This window comes from Leucoraja erinacea, chromosome 6 (genome assembly GCF_028641065.1).
Source record: "Leucoraja erinacea ecotype New England chromosome 6, Leri_hhj_1, whole genome shotgun sequence".
Taxonomy (NCBI): Eukaryota; Metazoa; Chordata; class Chondrichthyes; order Rajiformes; family Rajidae; genus Leucoraja; species Leucoraja erinaceus.
The window spans coordinates 46415673-46437534 of record NC_073382.1 but is presented as its reverse complement, the minus strand read 5'-3'; the positions used below and the strand labels follow the sequence as shown (position 1 = coordinate 46437534).

General features: G+C 40.0%; 2 protein-coding genes across 2 annotated transcripts in view; one reads left to right on the top strand and one right to left on the bottom strand.

Moving 5' to 3' along the window:
• LOC129698055 (uncharacterized protein K02A2.6-like) overlaps window positions 1-21862 on the bottom strand; it is a 198828-nt gene that overhangs the window by 113493 nt on the left and 63473 nt on the right. The window lies entirely within an intron of this gene.
• Window positions 1-21862, top strand: part of pan3 (poly(A) specific ribonuclease subunit PAN3) — a 76245-nt gene that overhangs the window by 13697 nt on the left and 40686 nt on the right. The window contains exons 4-5 of the mRNA XM_055636893.1: window positions 4999-5066; window positions 8065-8215. Of these exons, the coding sequence (XP_055492868.1) occupies window positions 4999-5066; window positions 8065-8215 (219 nt within the window). The remainder of the gene's footprint in view (window positions 1-4998; window positions 5067-8064; window positions 8216-21862) is intronic.

Sequence of the window (21862 nt, the reverse complement as noted above, 5' to 3'; positions counted from 1 at the left end):
ATCACATTCCACAGACATTAGTCATGGTCAGAAGTACTGGAAAAGGTTTCCACAGAATGCATCACATCAAACCCTTTTTTTACATGGTACAAGATATACAAAAAACATTGTCCATTTGTTTTATCTCCAAATAGACCACCCTTGCTCTGTTCGCTGCTTCCTCTGTCATTTGGTCCCTCATAAACATAGGGCATTTGTTTACAAAGATGTGACTGTTTTTTCGCTGTTCCTTTATTGCCTCCTCCCCATGAACATTGGTTTATGGCATCTCACTTCAAAGATTTAACCAGCTATCTCTATAACTTCTCCTCTGCCTGTCACTTGGGAGACAATGTTATAGGATTTATTATCTCACACACCCACAACCTAAGGCAAGCCTAACTTGACACTAAATATAAGCTGTAAGCTAGCCCAGAAACCAATTTAATATCTTCTTATATTTTTAACTAAAACTCGGCTTCATCATTCTGACGTCGGAATTTTGATCATTCCGGCGAGAGGGACTGTACATCTGCCGGCCGGAGCGGCGACTGCGGAGGGTTCATGGCACCGACCACGGATGAACGAAGGACTGACTGAATGTTATTGCCTTCCACCACGGTGAAGAATGTTGATTCCACTGTGGTGGATGCTCATGTTGTATTCTATTGTGTATTGTGCTCTTTTTGATTGTATGGCTGCATGGCAAGTCAAATTCCACTGACCTTAATTGGTGCATGTGGCAATAAATGTAAACTTGAACTTGTAGGCCTCATGCACTGGTCCACTTTGAATTCTGAGATCTGCTAACCATTCTGTCCATCGCTGAGAGGAAATTTGCGTTATACTCATCCCATCCAAGTTATTCCTTACAAAGATCCTGCAAAATCAACTTGGCTGGAAGTGTAAATGGTGCGAGAAATCCCAAAGGGTCGTAAACAGAACCAATCAGTTATAGGATACCTCTTCTAGTACACGGTTGCTCTTGAATCGAGATTCTGAACTGGAACACATCTGTTTCGACACACCAGTGCAATCCCAGTGCCCTTTCCATTGGCAGATTGTCTTTGTCCAAATCCAACTCCCTGGTCTCCCTAGCTCTGTTATCTGGTGGAATGGTTTCCAATACAGCACGACTGTTGCTGAACCACTTGGTTAACATGAATCCTCCATTATTGCAAAGGGAATTCAGATGATTTAGCATTTGAATTGCTCCCTCTTCCGAAGACATGAATTTTAAACAATCATCCATATAGAAATTATTCTTTGCTGTGTTTGTCGCTTCTGGGAAGTGAGCTTTATTGTCCTCGGCGGTCTCCCTTAATGTACAGTTTGCACAACTTGGTGATGACACCGCTTCAAAGAGAACTACCTTCATCCAGTATTCAATGAGATCTTGTTGTGCATCACCATCAGGCCACCATAGGAATCACAAATAGTCAATATGCTTTTCTGATACATTGACTTGATGAAACATCAGCCATCAAAGCAACCGGTTCTTGGCTAAATTTAATAAGAACTCCAATGAGTGAGTTGGTAAAGTCTACAATAGTTGACAGTTAAGTGATGATCCTTTGAAGACTGCTGCACAGTCAAAGACCACCCTCGAGGTCCCTTCTTCGCGTGATACACCCCGTGGTGCGGAATATACCAAAGCTCTCCGTCACTTCGATTCAGCTGGTCTGTTGGTGCAATTTCGGCATAATCATTGTCAATCATGTCTTTAGGAAAAATGTATATTCATCATGAAATTTCGTATTCTTGGCAAATGTGCGTTTCAGATTCTGGGTGCGTTGCTCTGCAATGCAACGGTTATTCGGCAGACTAACACTTTCTTGTTTGACAATAGTGTCCGTCTATCATCTTTACTGAGTAGTTCATAATATCCAAGAACTTTAACTCTTCACTGGACATTTCTTCTGATTCCTTACTGGTACTTTCATTGAAGTCGTATTGCTTGATCAATAGCTCTTCTAATTTAACAGGAGATATCTGATTTACAGCAGCAGTAAGTGGTTATTCGGGTTCCTACTTCTGTTGTTCCTTCTCAAGGAGCCATAGACAACCCATCCGAGTAGGGTTCACACAGCAAATGGTCCGTCCCCTTGATTGCTGACAAACTCTTTAGGTTCAAAGCATTCAAACACCGTCAAAGCATTTGTTCTGATAAGTAGGTCAATACCAGAAATTATTTTATGTATCTTGACATCCTTCAAGTAAGGCCATTGTTTCAAGTCTTCTTGCTTGGGTATATTTAGATGAGAAACAGGCATGGTCTCATGTGCAAACACATCAGATAGTTGTATAAAATTATCTTCATCCAGACTAGATATTTCTATACCTGTAATATGATGATTATCGCAGCATTTCAGATCTTCAAGTAACCACTTCTTCACATACTCTACAAAACCATCGAAAAATTCAACTTTTTCTTGGAATCACTGGGTGTGCCTTTCGAGTTCTCTCTCAGGCAGTTGTAAACTCAGCAATGAGTTTCGCGGCCGAGGCTGAATAATTGGTACATATTAGATTGCACCATCTTCGCATTCTCATCTGATTCCATTAGTTTCTTCTGGATTTCAATTTTCTTGGCTATCTGCTTCTATAACTTGGTTCTTTCCAATTTGCATCTTTCCAGGTAGGCTGCTTCTCCCTTTTCAGTGCGCTTGGTTTCTCTCTTTTTCTATCTTCTGGCTCCACGGCTCCGTCTTCTGGCGCCTCTTCGTACTCACCTGTCCATGGCTCCATGAGTTGGTGTATCCTTGGCTGGCTGCCAGATCATCATACTAGTTTAAAAAAGAGCCTGTTCCGCTTCTTCAAAACAATCATTAGCTGAGCACGTCCTTTCTTGTCAAAGTTCAAAACATCATTATTTCCAAGGTCATGGCTCAGCACTGGTTGCTTTATCTTTAAACTACTGTAAACAACCTTCCTCAGCTGTTTTCTATATTCCTGCAGGCTGTCCCGTTAATGTTTCGACGTAATGACGTGTTTCCGTAAGACGTATTGATGTATGCTTCCAGTCTGAAATTCAAACCAATCTTCAGGAATGCAAAACATCGGGTTCAAGGGCGCCTCGATACAGCATTGTAGCTTATCTCAAAGCTGTTTTCATGTCAGCATAAACAAGCTTTCAACTGCATTCTTTATTTCTGCAGAATATTCTCACGGGCTTTTAAACTTTAATGCTTCTGGCAGTTATCAAATACAGCAAGCAATCTCGGTCAATTAAGTCTTCTCTTCCTCTAATGACCCAGGTGTCAACCGTGTCAGTTCCTTCAGTTCACTGTTGAATCAGTCTTGTACTCCTAGTAGTAACACAGTTTTTTAGTCAATATAATGGCACTCTTTACGACGTTCTCAAAGTCCAACTTTGATAGCCATTACTCCTCGGGGAATGGTTTGGAGGTATATTTTACGCGCTCACGACACACTTAAGATAGTAAAAACGAATCTTCCAAATGTTGTTTCGTGATTAATTGGCCTTTTATTGAAGTAGTACATAGCAAAGAAATAATCCGTCACTTTCCGTTTTTAATCGCTGTTCCATTCATGTCATATAAATCATATGAAAGCTTCTTCTAATAGAAGTATGTCATCTCATTAACTTGTGTGTGTGAATGAATGGTAAAAAACTGTATTCTCACCATCCTTCTGAAACCCAACTGACTCCTAATCTATGAGTCTGTGCTAGTCTCCTTTAGAAATAAACACACCTCTTAACTAACTTAAGCGTAATGGCTCCTACATACCGGCCTCTAATTATTCTACTATATAATGAAGAAATTACTAATAAACATTAAAGAAGGAGCTATAAAGCTTAACATATATCAAAAAACAAAAGTAATATGCATTATATTTAGCATTCAGACTTCTTTAGCGATTCTTCCATCTTCACCTTGGCCTTCTAGAAGCAGACATATCTTGGTTATCGGTCTTACCAAGACATTGTTCTTAGTCTGAAGTCATACTGTACGCACCAAACCTTTAAAGTCAGGCATTATTTCCAGTATTCTTCTCATCAACCAAGAATCTCGTGGTACAGTAGAATCAAACACCAAAACAATATCACCTGGAATAAAATTTATTTTTACTTTCAATCGCTGTTCCAGTCATTTCATAAAAATCATATGAAAGCTTCTTCTAAAAGTATGTCATCTCATTAACATGTGTGTGAATGAATGGTTAAAAAACTATTATCACCATCCTTCCGAGACCCAACTGACTCCTAATCTATGAGTGCGCTAGTTTCCTCTAAAAATAGACACACCCCTTCTACGTATGAAATCCTGCCTACAAAAATACTGACAGATGAAGACTAAAATATTTAAAATGTTAGACGTGGCTATAATATACTGACTTAAGCTTAATGGCTCCTACATTTCCCATTAGTTGGCTACCTATATTGCACGTAGTATTATAACAGAACTTCTTTGTTTTTTAACTCTGTTTCCTAATTTAACCATGTGGCATGCCACCGTTTCAAGGCCAACTAGGGAATGTCATGATTTGCTGATCTTGTCAATCAAAGATCCGATAGCAAGCAAGATAGACCACTCCCGCTAAATGCAATGAATGGGCTGACGTGTAGTACGCAACGGAGCAGAACGTGGGCCTTTTTTTCATCCATTTCCGTAACCCGACCCGACTCGCAGTGTAATCAACATTGCGGGGGAACAGTTTGTGTTAATAAATTATAATTCTGAAAATGAGGAGAAGATTTTTACCAAAGAACCTTTATTTTTACAAGGATGTTTCCGTAACCGCCTTCCGTCTCCGCACTAGTATCTTTGCTCGGGCTATGGGATCTTTGGTGCGGAGACGGAAGCTGGTTACGGAAATGGGGCCGAAAATTATCCATGAATCTGCCCGTGACCGTACTACGTCTTTTTCGTCGAGTGATCTATCTTGCTTGCTATAGGATCTTTGTTGTCAAAAATGCCCATAACCCCTGATTGAATAATTAAATAAGAAATGGTAATTGACTTCTAATCTAAGAGCTTTTTTTCTTTCTTGCAGATCAACTAAATTTACCTGCCTCATTGTTCAGTGATTTCTCTAGCCTCAACATCTCCCAAAGGAGAAAGGTAGGCAGTTTACTATGGTTTAAACTGATAATTTTTCTACTTCCTTGCAATTCTGTGCTTTGATTTTTCAGTTCAACAGAGCATTTTCTCTGCTCCACCTTGATGTGGGTGAAAATAGTTGCATTATTTATCTTTAAACAAAGAAAGTGCATAAGGAAAGCCTGAGTTTTACAGCTTTTATAATTTACAATATCATCATAATTTGGATACTAAATCATGCTACTAAAATGTAACTTATTCTATGATATATTGTGTTATACTTTTCTACAGTACGATATTTTAAGGTTCTTTTCATTTTGACCATATCGCTGATTTTTGGATCGTTGAAGTTACTCCTGGAAAATAAATGATTAATAATTGTCTTGATCTAGTTTCTCAACAGTGCTAATTTCGTGAAGTAGCTTTTTAAATATTTGTTCCCGGTTTAATATGAATAGTGCTTGTAATGTTGTTTCTCCGTTGAGAAACTGAAATGGCCATAGGTAAAGCTACTTAAGCAGTTGAAAAATCTCTTGATCTCGAGATTTGAGATAATTATTGTGGTGCAATGTTTGGTATGTAGACTTTTTGAACCTATTGGTCAGAATGCGCTTAGTTTTTTTTCATTCCCTAATTGTTCATTACCCCATGATTTTTGCAGTCACAGCATACAAGAGATATTACTGAAATAGTTCTTGCACTGATTATCAGCAGTTATATCATGTGCAAAGCAACATTGCTTTGTTAAAAAGCCTTAAAATGATTTTGATAACTATTGGTACAGGTACCAAAATATTTTGTGCATGAAAAGTTGACTATTTTCAAAATAACCTCCTTGGTAAATGAATTGAGTTTGGTAGCTTATAAAAGTAGTTTCAAAAGTAAAATAGTACTTGATCTTTAGTCCAACAAACAATTGAAAAAAATGAGGCACTGAGGTGATGGAATCTTGAACAATAAACAAAGTGCTGGAGGAACGTAGCAGGCCAGGCAGCATTAGCAATGAAAAAAATACATACTCTGTGTTCAATTTAAAATTATTATGTGAAGTTTTGGGAATACACTCTTATTCTACCTACTTATCTACTTTAATGTCTTCAGTAGAATTACTGATTGGTACAATGGCTGAAGTGTATCGTTGGTATAGTAAAAATGGGAATGGGTTTACATTAGGGTTCAAAACTAGAAAGTGGGATTTGAAAAAGAGATCTTTACAAATAAATACTACTAAATATGTGATTTATTTTTCCTCTCTAGCGCACTTTGCGCTCGTATCTGGGGAAGCACAATTTCTAGATTCGATGTTATCTTGGAATGTAGATAAAACACCAAGTCTGTATAACGATAGAACCTTAATCAACACGTTCTTTTTGAGCATTGGCAAACATGCTTCAGTATCAGGCAAAGCACTAGTTAAACTTCTAGCATTAACATAAAGGGAGCAAATTTTGATGGTGGGCCAAAGGGACTGCTTCCATGCTGTATCTCTAAACTAAACTGTATTTTTAATTTGTATTAAATAAATGTGCCTGAATATGAAGCTGCTGGGTGAATTTAATAATTAGGGTTTGCCTGACTCAAATTTCTGATCAGCTTATTCAATGATTAAAATGCTAGTTTCATGTTAATATCTGCTTACAGCAGAGATTTCAAAAATAAATTGTCTTGAGAAATATTAATTTACGGAACACCTTTTTGGAAGTATCTGTCAGCAGTTGGTAAAGATTGTAATAATTGGCTAGTTTATTGGCTCTATTTCTACAAATCCATTGGTCTTTTGATCATATTCTGTGAGCTAGTTAAAACAGTTCTCTGGTTGTTCCATGAACACTCCTAGAATAGAATAGAATGCCTTTTATTGTCATTCAAACAGACAAGGTTTGAACAAAATTTCATTCCTGCAGTCATGACATTACAAAAAAAAAACACACACACTTAATACAATTTACACAAACATTCATCACAGTGAATCTCTAACACGTCCTCACTGTGATGGATGGCAAAAGTCTTATCTCTTCCCTTTGTTCTTCATTAACACTCCTAAAGTAGAAACCTCTTTTCTTCCTATCTCGCAGTATAATGTGCCTGATGTTAACATTTACATTATATTACTACCCCTGAATTCTGACCTAAAACATCTATTCTAAAAATTTCAATCTTTACATTGTGACTTGAAATGTCACCTGTCTTGAAATCTGCTATTCAGCTGATGTGCAATGTTTCCTTCACAAAAAATCATTCATACCAGCACCTGCAGAGTGGGGCTCAGTAGTGTCACTTCATCTGTCCCTTAGTTTCCAACAAACAATTCATTACCTTTTGAGATTGGTTTAGGAATAGGCAAGTCGCTTAGTAACTGAATCCATAGCATTGCGTTTTAAATAATATTTTGATTGACTAGTGTGATTTATAATATTGGACCTTGAAACCTCAAGAATCAAGTCAAACATGTTTAATTGACCTATATACTGGCAATGGAACAATGACATTTTTACTTGCAGCAGCTTTACAAGCCCAAATAAAAATAACGCACAAATAAAAATCACCAAACAAAATACAATAAACTAATAATCAGTGCAACACTGAAGTACATAGTGGAACCAAACTGTTATAATCCAATTTAAAAGACATTTGGACAGATATATGGATAGAAAGGGTTAAGAGGAATATTGGCTGAATGCAGATAAATAGGACTAGCCCAATATGCCAATAGTTGGCATGGACATGGTGGACCAAAGGACCTGTTTCTGAGCAATACAGCTGTAATTTTTTTTTTTTTATTAATGTTTGATACTTTGAAGTGAATGTTCACAGGAGTGAAACCTCTTATTAGTGAAACCTCTTATTGATTATTTATGTGAAAGGGCCTATTTTTAACTTTACTATCCCTTTCTAAAAATTATATTTACCTGCTACAAACGTTTGCCATGCTGCAGAATTTGTACTTCAAGTTAAGTGTTAAGCAATGGATGTTATAGATCTTGCCTGATAATTGCATAGAATGTTGTTTTATTGCCAGACACCAAATCCAGCTGCAAGTGAATTCATCCCAAAAGGAGGATCAACCCCAAGGCTAAATTCTGTGTCCCAATCCAACATGTCTGCCTTTTCACCAGCCTTATTTTCTCATCCATCCTTGGGCAGTCCATCAGCAGCTGGCTTAGCCCCAGGTAAGCTACAAGTGATTCATTACATATCTCATCAACTCTCCTCGCCTTTTATTTTAATAATGTATGATTTACAACTAATTTGTTTTAAGTTTTTTCAAAAGAGCAGAAGAGGTCATTTGCAGTCAATGTTGTATATCAGAGTGGAAGGAGAAATGTATGTCTCAAGTCAAGTTTATTCGTCACATTCACATAAGAGATGTGCAGTGAAATGAAAAGTGGCAATGCTCGCGGACTTTGTGCAAAAAAACAAACAAACAAACTACAAACAGAATGGAACAGAATCACATATTCTTTTACATATTACATACTGTGGGAGGAAGGAAAAGGAAAAAAAACAGCAATTTAAAAAAAACAGTAGAATGGTACAGTAAAGTTAGTCCCTGGTGATGTAGGAGCTTACAGTCCTAATGGCCTCTGGGAAGAAACTCCTTCTCAACCTCTCCGTTCTCACAGCATGGCAACGGAGGCGTTTGCCTGACCGTAATAGCTGGAACAGTCCATTGCAGGGGTGGAAGGGGTCTCCCATGATCTTATTGGCTCTGGAGTTGCACCTTCTGATGTATAGTTCCTGCAGACGGGCGAGTGAAGTTCCCATAGTGCGTTCGGCTGAACGCACTACTCTCTGCAGAGCCTTCTTGTCCAGGGCAGAGCAATTCCCAAACCAAATTGTGATATTTCCGGACAAGATGCATTCCACAGCCGCTGAGTAGAAGCACTGGAGGATCCTCGGAGACACTCTGAATTTCCTCAATTGCCTGCAGTGGTAAGGGCGCTGTCTTGCCTTACTCACGAGTGCTGCAGCGTGTGATGTCCATGTCATATCCTCAGAGATGTGGACTCCCAGGTATTTAAAACAGCTCACCATATCCACAGTATCCCCATCTATCCTCAATGGTGTGTACGTCCTCGGATGATGTGCCCTCCTAAAATCCACGATCAGCTCCTTAGTTTTTTTGATGTTCAAGAGGAGGCTGTTGTCCTGACACCAGAGTGCCAGATCAGCCACCTCCTCCCGGTAGGCCTTATCATCGTTGTCTGAGATCAGGCCCACCACCACAGTGTCATCAGCAAACTTGATTATCGAGTTGGAGCTGAACCTAGCCACACAGTCATGTGTGTACAGGAAGTACAGTAGGGGGTTGAGGACGCATCCTTGGGGGGGGATCCTGTGCTCGGGGCGAGGGCCTTCAATGTATTTCCCCCCATCTTGACTACCTGGGGCCTGGTGGAGAGAAAGTCCAGGACCAGGCACACAGGGGGGTGTTCAGCCCCAATTCCAGTAGCTTCTCGGCCAGTCTGGTGGGGACTATCGTGTTGAAGGCTGAACTGAAGTCTATGATTGCACAATGTTCAATTCAATTCCAATTGCAACCTTTTAACAAATGAAGCAGTCCGTATTTGCACATAGCAAGACCGAGACAATATTCAGGCACTTGCTGTTAGGCGACACATACTATTTGTGCCTCAAAAGTGCCAGACAGTGACCATCTTCAATGAGAATTTTAACCACCTGCACTTAATATTCAATGGTGTAAACATCACAGAATCTTCTGCAACTAACCTTGCAGTTACCATAGATCAGAAATTCACCTGGACAAGCCATTACATACTGTGGCAAGAGCATTCAAATGCTGGGTATCCAGAAGTAATGATTTGCCTTTTGACAAAGCCTTCCCGCTAAGTACAAGATGAAGTTAAGAGCATGATAGAGTACTACTTGATGAATTAAATGCAAACAACTTTAAGAAACTTGACAGCATCCAGGGCAAACCGGCTCCCTTGGTTGGTACCCTGTCAACCTCCCTAGACATTCATTGCCTCCACCATTAGCAAAATGTGGTTAGAGTGTGTACAATCTGCAATATATACTGCAGTTACTTTCACAGACTACTCTGACAAATTGTCCCAGACCTGTGGCTCTACCACCGATAAGGACAAGGGCTTCAGATGTATGCAAGCATCATCACTTGCAGATTCCACATGAAGTCACATTCCATCCTGACTTGGACAAATATTATGGACGGCTCTTTGCTTGGTCCCAACCTTGGAACTCCTGGGCCAGTCGGACTATTACACAAAAAAAAAGCTTTTTTATATTTATGTCAAGCCTCATCAGCTTCAACAAGATGACTAATTATTGTTTATAACCCACCTTGCAAAGAATTAATGCCTTGAATTTAAAATTAGTATTCTTCTCTTGGATCTGCTGCTTTTTCTGTAAACTCCTTCGGTGCTATAACCCTCTTGTATATAAAAACAAAAGGGCATTCTTCTAATTAGCTTTCCTGACTTTCTTCTGTCTTCAGCTTTCTGGCCCCAGATCTGGAATTCTTTACCTCTTCAACATCCTAACGCTTTCCATTGCTCCTCCGTTAAGGCACTCAAAATCTTGCTCTTTGATCAAACTTGTGGGGACATGATTTCCTCCTTTTGCTCTATCTATTTTAGTCTGAATATACTCATGTTTCTGGTCAGTATTGCTGCAAGTTCAAGGATATTGGAGAAAAATTAGTGTTCTGGTGGACTGAGAACTTCTTCCCTGAAAGAGGGGAAACTGAATGTTGTAATATGCCTGATATATCTGGCATGGGTGGCTCTAAATTCTTGGATTGATCATCTCAAAAATCGAAATGTTCATACTATTTCAGTTTGAAACAACATGAGAATGTTATTTTCTTCAAACTTACTGGCAAATAACTTGGAAGATATGCATACCAGCTCTACACATGATGCATTTTTACTGTAAAGTAATCTTTGTTTCTTTTGAATGGAAGAGATTTGTGTGCAAAATGCTAAATTCTGTTGAGGGTACTTCAAAATGATTCTGCTTGTTTTTCTGTTTTAACATGTGATTTGAGCCTGACACAAGACTTTTCGCAATTTCCACTGCTAAACCTATTAAGTATCAAAAGGTGATATTTACAGTGAAGATTTTCTTATTCAACACCAGAGAAGTAGAGAGCCTTCCATATTTGTTTTTTTTCTTCTGTGATTTTTTTTTCATTTCCTCTTCTGAAGGAGTTGACTTGCTAGGGTGTGGTTCTTCCACCACCTTACCCAGGTGGCCAATATATATGTGTGAACCTTAAATAAATGTTGACAGACCATCGGGTAATCAAAAATAAGAAGCTGGAACTGAATCCTATTTGTAGCACCCCTTTCACAATGCTGGCTGCAATCCACTTTTACTGCGCAGACTACGGATTGAATCTGAGATCATCTTGGATTGACTGGCTTAGGTACGCACTGGAAAATCTCCCTGAACGATCAGGGGCATTGTATTCTCTCCTTTCTGTACCCTCATGTACAGTTGTCAGACAAAAAAAGTAATTTTTATCAAGGCTATATGGCTTAAAATCACGTTTTGTGGAATATGAGTTTCATCGTAAACTAAATAATTGGTTCCTTTTCTGCCCCTATATATTAGTGCAAAAAAACATTCATGAATTTACAAATTTTGGTCAAAATGTATTCTCTGGCAGAATATTGTTGAAATATGTCAGTGCACTTTATTTGAGATATTGTCTTTTTAAAAAAAATTGTCCATGACTTCTTATTAGTACGTTTCTTCACAAATTTAATTTTGGTTGATTTAAGCCAGGGGTCGGCAACCTAATGCAGCCGTAACCCAAAATCATCTAGCCTGCAGGCGCATTTTTTTCCCGTGATCATCCGGCCTGCCGAGCGCCCTAAGCAGCGGCCGGGCGCCCCAAGCAGCGGCCGAGCTCTGGCTTTAGCACATCCTGCGCAAAGCCGCCGGCACAGCCGCACACCTTCTGTGAACGCGTTTAAGAAGGAACTGCAGATGCTAGAAAAATCGAAGGTAGACAAAAATGCTGGTGAAACTCAGCGGGTGAGACATGCAAGGATTGCATTAGGCTACCTCACCCGCTGAGTTTCTGCAGCATTTTTGTCTACCTTCTGTGAACACGTGTTTTGATGCCTGCCATGCGGGGCGGGATGGAGGCAGGATCCATGTATACACGTGATAGATGTGGCCCGCCATCCGCTCACAGATATGCGTCCCGGCCCCTATGCAGAACAAGGTTGCCGACCCCTGCTTTAAGCTATTTATGTTTTGGTTGAATTGGTGCTCTGAATAACACCCCTTTGGGTGTGATACCTAGTCTCAAGAACTTTAAAGTATTATTGCTGTTTCCTAATGACAACCAGTGGTTTAACTGCAGTTTTGCATGTGATTACATTCAGGTGTTTAGAAACATAGAAAACAGGTGCAGGAGGAGGCCGTTCGGCCCTTCGAGCCAGCACCGCCATTCATTGTGATCATGGCTGATCATCCCCAATCAATAACCCGTGTCTGGCTTCTCCCCATCTCCCCTGATTCCACTAGCCCCTAGAGCTCCATCTAACTCTCTCTTAAATCCATCCAGTGATTTGGCCTCAACTGTCCTCTGTGGCAGGGAATTCCACAAATTCACCTCAGTCTTAAATGGCCACCCCTTTATTCTAAGACTGTGGCCCCTGGTTCTGGACTCGCCCAGCATTGGGAAAATTTTTCCTGCATCTAGCTTGTCCAGTCCTTTTTATCATTTTATATGTTTCTATAAGATCCCCCTCATCCTTCTAGACTCCAATGAATACAAGCGTAGTCTTTTCAATATACATAGGGAGTATGTATCCTCTAGAAATCGCTTTATTTTCCCCTTTAGAAGCTAAAGACTTCTCTAACCGTAACAAAAATGATGAGCAAATATATCAATTCATTTGTAGAATTTAGATTTGTTTGTATTTTCCTCCATTTTTGGTTTCAGAAGGAATTGTTACAAAATCCTTTCACTGCTGAAAGAAAGTAAATCTCTTGTTTAATGCTCATGAAAGACCCGTTACCTCACATCAATTGGCATTTTACACAATGTGACTATTATTTAACCCATGTCTTATTTGTTGTGGTTTTTTTCTTCACATCGTTGGATGTGATACTGATCTGATAAGAAATCAGATAATGTTTGTAAACGATACTTTTAGTAACCAGTAAATGTTGTAAGAAGCTTTTTTAATGCTTACATTGTCATAGTACTGCAATTAATAAATTTGTCACTTTGGAATTATCTCGCTGCTGTCTGCAACTCGACTGCAATAATTGTTCGAAGTTTATCCCACAAATTAGGTGGGTCCTTGCAGATTATGGCAATGTTGGGGACATGTTATAAAACAAACTTACATTCATATATTGTCTTTCTTGACTTTTGAACATCCCAATGAAATACTTTTGAAAGTATCCCCATGGTTTTGGAGAAAATGTTGTGGTAAAGAGAAAATGTCAGTCGGTAGATTGTAGATTAAAGAAAAGGAAGCTATATAAAATATAATGGAACTACATTCTTATGGATCTAAACAGAGACTGAAAATATATACTGAAACAGCACAATTTAGAGATGAAGGGAGAATGTGGAAACCCCACCCCCACACAGCACCCAAGGTCAGGTTTGAACACAGGTCTCTGGCACTGCAAGGCAGCAGCTTTACCAGCTGTGCGCTCTGCTGCCCTTATCTGGCAAAAAAATATGTTGTAGTTGTTGAAGATTAATAATCCAAGCCCCAATTCAGCAGTTTCAACAATGATTCATAATCTAACAGTGGGGAAGAATCTATTCCTGAATCAGGTGGCATGTTCTTTCATGCTTTTGTACCTACTGCCTGATAGGCGAAGGGAGGTAAGGGAATAATGCAAGTGTAAATGGCCTTTGATTATGTTGCTGCTTTCCCGAGCCAGACTGGTGTAGGTGGGGGATAGGCTGGTTTGTGTGATCAACTGGGTTACATCACAATTCTCTGTACTTTCTTGTGGTCTTGAGCAGAGCTGTTGCCAAACCAATCTGTGATGCACACTGATAGGATACTTTCTGCAGAGCTTTTGTAGAAGTTTGTAATAGTCTTAGGAAACTTGCCTAACTTGCTTAATCTTCTGAGCAAGTAGAGGCATTGGTATGCTTTCATGGTTGTAGCATCAATGTGATTGGACCTGGTCAAATTGTTGCTGCATTTATGACCAGAGACTTGAAGTTCTCAACCATCTCCATTTCGTACGCCACTGCTTTTCCCGTAGTCAATAACTAGCTCCTTTGTCTTGCTGACATTGAAGGAAAGTTTGTAATCTTGACACCATGTTACTAAGCTTTCCAAATCTTTCCTGTACTTTGGCTTCTCAACGTTGAGGTCCAGTCCACTACAGTGGTGTCATCTACGAGCATGTAAATTGAGTTAGAGCAGAATGACTGCACAGTGTATAAGGAGTACAGTAAGACACTGAGAACGCATTCTCACGGGGCACCAGTGCTGAGAATTATCGTGAATGATGGTATGTCACCTATCCACACTGGTTGTGGTCTATGGTTAAGGAAGTTGAGGATCCACTTGCAAAGTTGGTAAACAATTGGGGATGGACAATGAGGAGAAGGAATGGAGTGAATGCAGTATTTTACCCAGAGTGGGGGAACCAAGAACCAGACAACAAAAAATGGTGGAGTAACTCTGCGGGTCAGGCAGCATCTCTGGAGAAGGTGGATAGGTGATGTTTCCGGTCTGAACCATTCCTCGGATTCTTCTCCTTCCTGAGGAAGGGTCCCGACCTGAAAGGTCACCTATCCATATTCTTCCCTGATGTTTTCTGACCCGCTGAGTTACTCCAGCACTTTGTGTTTTTTTTTGTGTAAACAAGCATCTGTAGTTTTTAAGAAGGAACTGCAGATGCTGGAGAATCGAAGGTTACACAAAAAAGCTGGAGAAACTCAGCAGGTTCAGCAGCATCTATGGAGCGAAGGAAATAGGCAACGTTTCGGGCCGAAACCCTTCTTCAGACTACATCTGTAGTTCCTTGTTTCTCCAAGAACCAGATGACGTGGGTTTAAGGTGAGAGGGGAAATGATTTTAATAGGAACCTAAGGAGCACCTTTCAACAGAAAGGGTGGTGTATAAGTACTGAGCTTCTAGAGGAGGTAGTTGAGGTAGGTGCTATAATATTTAAAACATATTTGGACAGTTACACTGATGGGAAAGGTGTACAGGGTTCTGGGCCAAATGTGGGCAGGTGGGACTAGTGTTGACGGGACATCTTAGTCAGTGTGGGCAATTGAGCCAAAGGGCCTGGTTCTGTGCTGTATGATTCTGATTCTATGACAGTAAATGCTGACCTTTACAGCAAAGTTCATACACTATGAATGCAAAATTAAAAAAAGGTCCAGAATAAAACATTTCAAGAACACAGCTTACAACCAATAATGGATAATTATGTATGCAGAACAAGTGCTTACATTGCCATTGATATTGTTCAGTTTAAAAAAAAACTGAGGGACACTATCCTGTGTCTATTTGTGCCTAGCTTCTTTAATACTGTTATGAAGTTATTGTAAATCTCGATGTATAAATTTCACTTGTTAAGTAGCAGGATGCAAATATATTCATAGGGCTTTGAAATTGCAGTTGGCGAGAATGTGCATGGAAAATACTGTGTTCCAACTTAATTTATTCACTCAGCATTTCCATTAATATAATAGAATCCAGAAGGACAGCTCCTGACACAAAGTTCTGTAATTTAAATCTATGCTGTAATATTTTGTAATGTGGGATGGTAACACACAGTATTGTGGTGACTATTCTAGTCTTGGATAGGGACTTGATTCATTTTTTAGTGTGAGATATGGTCATGTGACAATATCTCCATAAAACGTCTTCACAATTTTACAGCCTATATGTTTATTTATCTTGCTGCAAAGATTTAAGTAGCCATGTGTTAAACTGAGTTATTTTGTCAATCTAAAGTCAACTTGACTCAAACGCTTGTAGCTGTTGAAATCGATTCTTTATTCAGCTGAGACTAGTCTCTGAACCTTCCAACACAGAGGGGCAGGTCCAGAGAATTAGTAACGTTGATACAAACTCATGGCATTTAGATAGGTATTAGACATTTCAGATACAGAGGGTATGACAAACTAGTAACCAATCATCTGAGTCCTTCTGGTGATTTACAGCAGCAGTCACATGATCCCCCCTTCTCTGGCCTCATTTTACAACCTTTGTTTGCCTGTGGTTTAACTTTGTTTAGAATTATTTTATTTCAACACAGCAAAAACCCCAGTAGGCTCAATTATCAATGACCACTCCTCAAAATCTAAGATACACACATATAATACAATGACTACAAACATATTTTCCATACCAAGAAGAAAGATATTTCTATAAATCTAAACCGTCTAATGTTTAGAAAATTACGTAGACACAATACATTTCATAAATGGTTTCACTACAATTTCACACAGTTTAAAATACCATTACCTATGTATTAAAAACATTAATTATATGAGTTCGCCGAATTACACAGTTTCTAAGTTAAATTCAAAACCCTCACACACCTCCCAACATACATGGAGGGTATGGAATTGAGGAGGTGTACCTGGGACGCCACTCTGGAGAAATTGTGGGCTTATCAATGAAATGTCAAAGAAGGAGGGTGCCCACCTGATGACCCAGATGACGTACCTACCCTACCTTTCACCACTCCAATCCCACTGCAAATATCAACTGTGCCGACTTACTACAGGGATTGAAACATCAAGTCCATTTAGCTCTACATGAGGTTTTATAATTGTTTCCTTTAAAAAAATAATTAAAATCTAGAGGGAACTTTTTCATGTCTTTCATCCCAGTTTTCTTCTTTATCATTCTTTCCCATTGTTATCAGTTGCAGTTTCCTCTTTAATTTCTCCTCTCAGTTGTACCTTTTTCTGCACCACATTCTCACACTCCCTTGTGTCCTATGTTATCTCACTTTCTTGCACCTCGTTGCTCTATTCAGCTTTGTCACAACTCTTATTTCTTTCACTCTTATCAACCGTCAAACTCCCTCCTTTAATTTAGCCGCCTTGGCTCTGTACTTTCCCTTTTTCCTCCTTAGACTTTAAGACTTGAGATATAGTGTGGAACCGGGCTCAGCCCACTGAGTCCATGCTGACCAGCGATAATCCTGTAAACTAACACTATCCTACACAATAGGGACAATTTACAGAAGCCAATTAACCTACTAACATGTACGTCGTTGGAGTGTGGGAGGAAACCGGAGGAGCACTCTGAGAAAACCCATGCGGTCACAGGGAGAGTGTACAAACTGTACAGACAGCGTCCGTAGTCAGGATCGAACCCAGGTCTCTGACACTATAAGGCTGTAACTCTACTGCTGTGCCACTCCTTTCATTAGTTTAGTTTATTATTGTCACGTGTGCATACAGTGAGAAGCTTGTTCTACAGGCTATCGTCAACTCCTACTATACACGAGTACAATCATACATAAGGCAAACTATTTGCCACCTCTTATATCACCTTCTCTGCCTTGTATTTTTCTAAGGGTAATCAATGAAAAGAAGACTGACAATCTTGCTCAAAATATATAGCCTAGGCAAATCCAGGGCTGCATTCTCAGCCCCCAACTATACTCATGACTGATTAGCCAAATACCAATCTATCTTCATTGAAGTTCGCAGCCGACATCACTATATTAGGCCGGTTATCAACTAGTGACGTGACAAAGTACAGGAAACAGATTGAAAATCTCTAATCTGGTGTCAAGATAACAAACTCTCCCTCAGCAAGACACAAGAGTTTGTGTTTAACTTCAAAAAGTGAATAGTACACACCTTGTGTAATACAGTACCCTCCATAATGTTTGGGACATAGACCCATAATTAATTTATTTGCCTCTGTACTCCACAATTTGAGATTTGTAATAGAAAAAAAAAATCACATGTGGTTAAAGTGCACATTGTCAGATTTTAATAAAGGCCATTTTTACACATTTTGGTTTCACCATGTAGAAATTACAGCAGTGTTTGTACATAGCCCCCCCATTTCAGGGCACCATAATGTTTGGGACAAAGCAAATTAAAGTCGTCATGTTTAGTATTTTGTTGCATATCCGTTGCATGCAATGACTGCTTGAAGTCTTCAATTCATGGACATCACCAGTTACGGGGTGTCTTCTCTGGTGATGCTCTGCCAGGCCAGTATTGCAGCCATCTTTAACTTATGCTTGTTTTTGAGGCTAGTCCCCTTCAGTTTTCTCTTCAGCATATAAAAGGCATGCTCAATTGGGTTCAGATCAGGTGGTTGACTTGGCCACTCATGGGTTGACCATTTTTTAGCTTTGGAAAAACTCCTTTGTTGCTTTAGCAGTATGTTTGGGATTATTGTCTTGCTGTAGAATGAACTGCCAGCCAATGAGTTTTGAAGCATTTGTTTAAACTTGAGCAGATAGGATGTGTCTATACACTTCAGAATTAATTGTGCTACTACCATCAGCAGTAGTATAATTAATGAAGATAAAGGCATTCAGAAAGTATTCAGAATTCATTGTCCTATCAGGACACATGACAATAAACTATCTTGAATCTTGAAACCCTTCCCTTTTCCACATTTTGTTACGTCACAGCCTTATTCTAAAATGGATTAAATTCATTTTTTAAATCGTCAATCTACACACAATACCCCATAATAAAAAAGTGAAAACAAGTGTTTAGAAATTTTTGCAAAGTAATTACAAAGAAATAACTGAAATATCACATTTACATAAGTATTCAGACCCTTTACTCAGTACTTTGTTGCAGCACCTTTGGCAGCGATTACAGCCTCAAGTGTTCTTGGGTATGACACTACAAGCTTGGCACACCTGTATTTGGATAATTTCTTCCATTCTTCTCTGCAGATCCTCTCAAGCTCTGTCAGATGGGGAGCGTCGATGCACAGCTATTTTCAGGTCCATCCTGAGATGTTCGATCGGTTTCAAGTTCGGGCTCTGGCTGGGCCACTCAAGGACATTCACAGACTTGTCATGAAGCCACTCCTGCGTTGTCTTGGCTGTGTGCTTGGGGTCGTTGTCCTGTTGGAAGGTGAACCTCCGCCCCAGTCTGAGGTCCAGAACGCTCTGGAGCAGGTTTTCATCAAGGATCTCTACTTTGTTCTGTTTATCTTTCGCTCGATCCTGACACTTCTCCCAGTTCCTGCCGCTGAAAAACATCCCCACAGCATGATGCTGCCATCACCATGCTTCACCGTAGGTATGGTATTGGCCAGATGATGAGCGGTGCCTGGTTTCCTACAGACATGACACTTGGTATTCAGGCCAAAGAGTTCAATCTTGGTTTCATCAGACCAGAGAATCTTGTTTCTCATGCCGTTTGGCAAACACCAAGCGGGCTGTCATGTGCCTTTTACTGAGGAGTGGCTTCCGTCTGGTCATTCTACCATAAAGACCTGATTGGTGGGGTACTGCAGATATAGTTGTCCTTCTGGAAGTTTCTCCACAGAAGAACTCTGGAGCTCCGTCAGAGTGACCATCTCCCTGACCAAGGCCCTTCTCCCCCGATTGCTCAGTTTGGCTGGATGGCCAGCTCAATGGTGGTTCCAAAGTTCTTCCATTTAAGAATGACGGAGGCCACTGTGATCTTCGGGACCTGCAATGCTGCAGAAATTGTTTTATACCCTTCCCCAGATCTGTGTCTCGACACAATCCTGTGTCGGAGGTCTACGGACAATTCCTTCATCTTCATGGCTTGGTTTTTGCTCTGACATGCACTGTCAACTGTGGGACCTTATATAGACAGGTGTGTGTCTTTCCAAATCATGTCCAATCAATTTAATTTACCACTGGTGGACTCCAATCAAATTGTAGAAACATCTCAAGGATAATCAATGGAAAGAGGATGAACCTAAGCTCAATTTTGAGTGTCATAGCAAAGAGTCTGAATACTTACGTAAATGTGATATTTCAATTATTTATTTTAAATTATTTTGCAAAAATTTCTAAATACCTGTTTTTGCTTCTTCATTCGGGGGTATTGTGTGTAGATTGATGATAATTAAAAAAAATGAATTTAATCCATTTTAAAATCTGTAACGTAACAAAATGTGGAAAAAATGAAGGGGTCTGAATACTTTCTGAATGCACTCTAAGTGAGTCAGTACCTTCAGCAGCCAAACATGCCCTGGGCACATCACCCCCACCACTGTGTTTCTCAGATGAGGTGGTATGCTTTGGATCTTGGGCAGTTCCTTCTCTCCTCCATACTTTGCTCTTGCCATCACTCTGATATAAGTTAATCTTGGTCTCATCTGTCCACAAGACCTTTTTCCAGAACTGAGGTGGCTCTTTTAAGTACTTCTTGGCAAACTGTAACCTGGCCATCCTATTTTTGCAGCTAACCAGTGGTTTGCATCTTGTAGTGTAGCCTCTATTTCTGTCCATGAAGTCTTGTGCGGACAGTGGTCATTGACAAATCCACACCTGACTCCTGAAGAGTGTTTCTGATCTGTCGTCAGATGTTTGAGGATTTTTCTATTTATAGGGAGAATTCTTCTGTCATCTGCTGTGGAGGTCTTCCTTGGCCTGCCAGTCCCTTTGTGATTAGTAAGCTCACCAGTGCTCTCTTACATCTTAATGATATTCCAAACAGTTGATTTTGATAAGCCTAAGGTTTGGCTTAGCAGTTTCTTAGCAGTTAACAGATTCTCAGTCTCATAATGGCTTCTTTAACTTCCATTGGCACAACTTTGGTCCTCATGTTGATAAGCAGCAATAAAAGTTTCCAAAGGTGATGGAAAGACTGGGTGCTGAGAGCTCTCTTATACCTGCATTAAGGAGGCATTTAAACACACCTGAGCAATTACAAACACCCGTGAAGCCACGTGTCCCAAACATTATGGTGCCCTGAAATGGGGGACTATGTATAAACACAGCTGCAATTTCTACATGGTGAAACCAAAATGTATGAAAATGGCCTTTAATAAAATCTGACAATATGCACTTTAACCATATGGTGATTTTTTTTCTATTACGAATTTCAAATTGTGGAGTACAGAGGCAAATAAATAAATGATGGGTCTTTGTCCCAAACATTATGGAGGGCATATATATTGATGGTTCCAAAGTAGAGATGGTTGAAAGCTTCAAGTTCTTGGGAAGAAATATTACCAGCAATTTGTTCTGGCCCAGCCACATTGAAGCAATGGCCAAGAAAGCACACCAATGTCTATACTTCCGTAGGATGTTCGGCATGTCCCCAACAAGCTTCACCACATTCTGCAGATGCGTCGTAGAAAGCATTTTGCTGCGATGCATCACAGCAAAGTTTGGGAACAGCTCTATCTAAGGCTGCAAGAAATTGGATGTAGCCCAGTCCTTCATGCACACCAGCCTTTCATTCATTGACTCCATCGACACTTGCCGCTGCTTTGGCAAGGCTATCAGCATAATCAAGGACCCGTCTCGTCCCTGGTCTCTCCCTCTTCTCCCAACAAGCAAGGGGTACAGAAGTTTGAAAACTCATACCTCCAGATTCAGGGATAGTTTCTTCCCAGCTGTTATCAGGCAACTGAACCATCCTCTCACCAGTTAATGTGTGGTCCTGACCTCCCATCTACCTTGTTGGAGATCATTGAACTATCTTTTATCGGACTTTATCTTGTACCCTTTATCCTTTATGCGGATGGCTTGATAGTAATCATGTATAGTCCTTTTCACTGACATGGGAACCTGCAACAAAAACCTTTTTACTGTACCTCGGTATGAACTCACCTATTTTTTATCTGAGTTATGTTCGTTTGGGGGGGGGGGGGGGGGGGGGAGAGAGAGTGAGTGAACCC